The sequence below is a fragment of the Aquila chrysaetos genome, chromosome 1 (assembly GCF_900496995.4).
Source record: "Aquila chrysaetos chrysaetos chromosome 1, bAquChr1.4, whole genome shotgun sequence".
NCBI lineage: Eukaryota > Metazoa > Chordata > Aves > Accipitriformes > Accipitridae > Aquila > Aquila chrysaetos.
Window position 1 is genome coordinate 14427052 of NC_044004.1, and position 5222 is coordinate 14432273.

The 5222-nt window shown below is 39.9% G+C and overlaps 1 protein-coding gene across 4 annotated transcripts in view; it reads left to right on the forward strand.

Moving 5' to 3' along the window:
- The window catches only part of STX18 (syntaxin 18), a 72165-nt gene extending 67156 nt beyond the window's left edge, over positions 1-5009 (forward strand). For 3 of the 4 annotated variants that reach the window (XM_030013719.2, XM_030013904.2, XM_041119403.1), the window contains 3 exons: positions 1240-1298; positions 2125-2194; positions 2756-3377. In XM_030013719.2, the coding sequence (XP_029869579.1) occupies positions 1240-1298; positions 2125-2194; positions 2756-3007 (381 nt within the window). In that variant the 3' untranslated portion in view covers positions 3008-3377. Of the gene's footprint in view, positions 1-1239; positions 1299-2124; positions 2195-2755; positions 3378-4242 lie in introns of those variants that run through there. The other variant, XM_030013807.2, reaches the window with a different exon arrangement.
- The last annotated feature ends 213 nt before the right edge of the window (positions 5010-5222 follow it).

The window sequence follows — 5222 nt, forward strand, 5'->3', positions numbered from 1 at the left end:
CTTTTCCAGCTTCGTGAGAAAAGTGCAAAGATCTAGTCAGTCAGCTGTGTCCATACCACAAAGGTCCAGCTGTTACCGGGGCTTTGGCCGTGTAGAATTAATTGGCAGAATACCCTGAATACGCTTCCCCTCCTTCCGCCGGAGCGGGACTTGTGACCCTTCCAATACAGGGTGCTCTGCTGTCCCTGATGGCAGGAGCCTTCTGGCTGGGGCTGGGGCAGGGGCAGGGGCAGGGGCAGGCCAAGGAGCTCCCCAGGAGCGTGAGCGTACTGCCCGGAGCCCAGTGGCTGTGGGGCCGAGAGCTGCAGGCCCCCCTCGGGCTTTTAACCAGCTGTAGCTGGCTGCCAGACTGCAGGATCAAACTCGAGTATTCAGGCACCTTGAAAATCCCAGCTCAGCACGTCCTAAAGGGTTCTTTCTAAAACACAGTCCTTAACAATGGTTTCCAACCAGTGCCACTGCAACATGGGATACCTTTCTCAGCTGTGTTTTGGCTGTGCAGTTTTTGTGTCAGCAAATCGTGTCATTATACTTGCTGCATGATCGCTTGTCCTGTAATGAATCCCAAATGATCTGACAGTCAAGTACATCTGAAAAGTCAAAGCTCATTTTCCTGTATGAAGTCTTCTATATATGCCTGTATTTGAAAAATGTAGTGCTGAAAGTATATTTAAACGTTTCATTGACTACTGATGAGTTTTAAATAGAAGAGGTCTGCTGGAATAACTAAAGCCAATGCGTTTGTAAAGCATGAAGTACTAGATGTCAAAATATTTCCTATTGTAGCAAAATCTAAAAGCTCTTAACTTCATGGCATGGGCAGTACATGAATAATGTGAAGGACACTGCAAAGATCTCATGAAGAGAATCACATGCTTTCACAAGCATGAAAGCCTTCCCCACTCAAATTTCTAAAATAATAAAAAAGGACAGGTTTAATCCACTGTATTTTTCCTTACTGCAAAGTAACTTGAGCAAAATCTTCAAGTTATTTTGGGGTTTGTTTCATTAATGGGAAGAGAATGACAAGTGTTACAATGACTGGTTACAAATAAGCAGATTCATATTGTTTATTTAGGCCAGTATTAGTAATTCTTGGAAGATCTTTTTAGTTGAGACACCGTAAATATACTGCAAGGAAGGGTGGAAGTTGGTTGATCAGGGGTGGGGGTTGAAGAAAGTTCTCTGAATCCAAGCATGTGAACTCATGTGTGTCATTTCCTTCTTCCTTTCTTCCAGTTTGAACAGGAGAACCAGAGACTTGTGGGTGAAATGAATAACCTCTTTGATGAAGTCAGGTACAGTTTTCTGTTACTTGACAGATTCCTGAGCACACCAGTCCCAGAACCCACGCACAGTACATTTGTTGCAGGACACCTGGCTGCCTGAATTGTAGTGGTGTGGTAGAAGGAGGGATGAAATAGGAGCGCCCAGGAAACAAACTGTATGAGTTTACACATTGTGCTGTCCCACAGTGTAAAGAATGGTTCTGAGTGACACGCGGACTATCCAAAATAGTACTGGTTAAATTTGGAAGGTTTATGTTCTGTCTCACGTATCTAAGTTTAAAAGATTAGTTTTCCATTCCTATGACGTTGTCTGCTGCATATACAGACAGCAGGAGGGGAGGTGCAATCACTGACCCCCATGCAGAGACCTCTCTTCACGGCAGAGCGGCGGTGCCGCTTGCTCTCCACTCGCTGTGCAGAAAACAGGAATGGTTAACTCAAGCGAGAGCTTTACTTTCGGATTATTAGTACTAGGCAAGGTGAATTCTGCACTTCGTAGTAGCATATAAAATGATATGTCAAAATGAACTACTTAGGGTCCACCATGGATTTTGTTACATTAGGTGTAAGAAGGAAGATAGCTGAAACCCTTGCAGTGAAAGCTGGTATCTGCAAATTTCTGGGTGGTGCCTTTCCCGGAGCTTCACTGTGGGCCGGTTGTCTTCCAACCGTGAACTGTCAGAGCACTAATCACAGGCTATTGCTGCGTAACAGGCGGCTAACAAAATAGCCGTGCCTTTTGAATAGCCCGCTTACCAGGTTGGAGAATCTGAATCTGCAGGAGCAAGAAATGTTTGCACTAGTTTCTAACGGAGTATTTCTGTTCTTTGCCAAGACAAATCGAAGGAAAAGTGGTGGAAATCTCCAGATTACAAGAGATATTCACTGAAAAAGTCTTGCAACAGGTTAGTATTATTTAATACTAGGACAGCAAATACAGTTGGAAGATTTTCTTGGGGGTATTTTGGTCTTGGTTGCGTGCAAGATGTAAACATAAGATTAATGAATCTTTGACGCAAATGTGAAGGAAAATTTTTTTTTTTCAGATGTGAAATCAAGGTATTTACTGTTGTTACTTAACAGTATGTACTGGGAATGGAAAATGCAACATGTGTGTTAGAATGATCCCTTTGCCTCAGAATTAGTGTCCTGTTAAATGTGTTACTTAATAGCATCTTTTCTGGAAATGGTGGCACCTCTTCCAAAAGAGCTGGCAAAAATTAGACAGGTTAGATTTGATTCTAGATAAATGGGAGACTCCCTATTGATCTTGGTGGTCTCCGTTCAGGCTCATAAAATCACAGATAAATTACAACTTAATTGCCTCTGTACCTTTGCATCATTGAAACTAAGATGTTAGCAATACCAGATTTTATTTCTGAGTTCTGCTTGTTCCCAAAGTCCTTGGAAGTGTTTTTTTCCTAACATACATCACTGTTTCTCAATTTTTATTTTTTTTTTAACAGGAAACTGATATTGACAATATCCATCAATTAGTTGTGGGTGCAACAGAGAATATCAAAGAAGGCAACGAAGACATACGAGAGGTAACATTTCTGAGTTGTGTTTTAAACTCACTTGTTTCTCTTAACTTTCAGTTTTGCCCAAGTGTTGCTTTAAACAGCACATGCGAGCTCACCCAGAGTACAGGTGCAGTGTGTGCTGGGGTGCTGGGACATGATTTTGGAAAAACTGTACAAGTTAGTGGAGGTTCTTAATAGTTTGTGTTGCTTGTCTCGCTAACCATGATTTGAATAGCTATACAGGTCTGCAGAAATCTACTTGGCCTCACCTGCGTTTTAAACATGAAGGTCACCTGGCATGCATTTAAGCACCTGTGAAGTTTGTTTAAAATAAAATGAAGAGGGGGAGAAATTGCAGACTATGAATGAAAGACAGTGCTGAAATTGTTGGAACTAGAGTTAAATGCTGAGTGTTAGCCGAAGACTCTCTTTACCATACTGAATGCATCTCACATGCTCCTAGTAAACAAATCTATCCCATTGTCTTACTAATTAGAATGAAATGATGTTTTCTTTCAGGACCTGAGATTTCAATAAAAAGAGAGTTCCTATATTAGGCTACTGAGTAAATGGCTCAGTTTTTTTTTTTTTTTTCTCCCTCCTGAAAGCATACAGGGTATGTAGCTCACCCCTGAGTTACCTTCTGCTCAGCTCTTCTGAAAAGTGCATCAAACATGCATGAACTGATGTTATTTTTGCCACAATTTTCACATTTGTAGGTAAAACTAAGTTTCCTAAACTACGCTGAGAAACAGTAGAGAAAGGTGACAAATACAAAACTTTGTCACTCACATTAATGTTTGTATTGCATTAAAAAGTCTATTCCATGTGTAAATCTGAAAAATGAGAGAGAAAAAGAGGTCCCCTGCTATATGCCAGTCTCAGTTTTGGGAAGGAGAATCCAAGAAAAATACTTCCTATTCTTATTCCTTGCTCTACTTGCTCTGAGACTGAAATAAGACTGAAATAAGTGAATGACAGTGCTAAAGCAACTTCCAAAACTAGTTGTCAGGTTTTGGGGGGGGGGGGGGGGGGGTGTAGTCAGAAGAAGTTTGAAGGCCTGATTATTTCTAATCACAGAATTTTGCTTTTGGAACTTAAAACTAACCTTTATGCATGTATGTTTTGATGTAGTTCTTCATGTTTTAAGTGTATTTCCATTGTGTGGGATCTTGGGATTTTTTTGTTGTGTGTGTTGGTTTTGGTTTTTTTTTAATGACCAATTTTAAGATTTTGAGAGAAACTGAAGTATGACAAATCTAAAGAGGTGTAGCCAACCTTACTTTTATTCACTTGAAATTAATGGCAAGTTTTGTTCTCTCTTGGGGGAGGGAGGAGTGAAGCCACCAACAGTCATCCTCGGTTGCCACTGTTGAAATTCTACTGTATGTTTACTGGTGATGGTAATGGCGATAACCTTTTCCTCACAGGCCATCAAAAACAATGCTGGATTTAGAGTATGGATCCTATTCTTCCTTGTGATGTGTTCATTTTCCTTGCTTTTCCTGGACTGGTATGATAATTAAAAATATAATATTGTCTACATGCTTTGTTTGTAAAACTTTTTGACATTTTTTTCAATGGAGCAGGGTATATATGGCATACCTGTGTCTTTTATGCATTTTTTTCATACTGCTATGATGGAAATGTTTTCCAGTAAATAAGCATGTGTATATATCCATTAGTGCAGAGGGAGCAGATAGGATTCATTTTAAATCCCTTTATCGAACATAAACCCACACTTAATCCTGCAAATAGCATAGAAACCTTTGAAAGAGCTGCTAAGAAAGCTACAAGCTGGAGCAGAGCTAACAGAAGAAAAAAACCGATAATGGTTTTATCATAGTCACCCACACATCTGTCATGTTTAAAGTCCAGCTCCCAGTGTGCAGACCAGATCAAGAGAAAACTGTTCCTGTGCAAAAGCATCTACACTCTCTCAGGCTTTTATTTAATCATACCACTTCAGTACATAGTGATCACTTTGCACATGTATGACCTCTACTTCTAATCCTTTGGAACTACTCGAGTCAGAGATCAGGTTGATTTAATAGTAATAATAATGATAAGTCAGCTAGAGAGCTTTACTTCTAGGTGAAAAGAGAGAATACAACACAAACAGATTGTGCAGTGAAACAGATGTTCTGGGATGTTGGAACAAAGCCAAAGGATAGACAATATTTAAGCTAAACTCTTCGAAGTACTAAAATTGGGAGCAATTCGTTAACTAAAAAAAAAAGGTCTCAAAACCAACTGTAGATAAGAATCAATAAACTCCCTCCTGTTAAATAGGAGGAAAAAATGGTTTTGACTTCAAGAAGCATAAGCAATCTGTTTCTCCTGGATTGTAAAGCTTAGTATTTTTTAATGTTTGTTACGAGAGAGAGAGAAATAAGTTTTCTCATCAGTA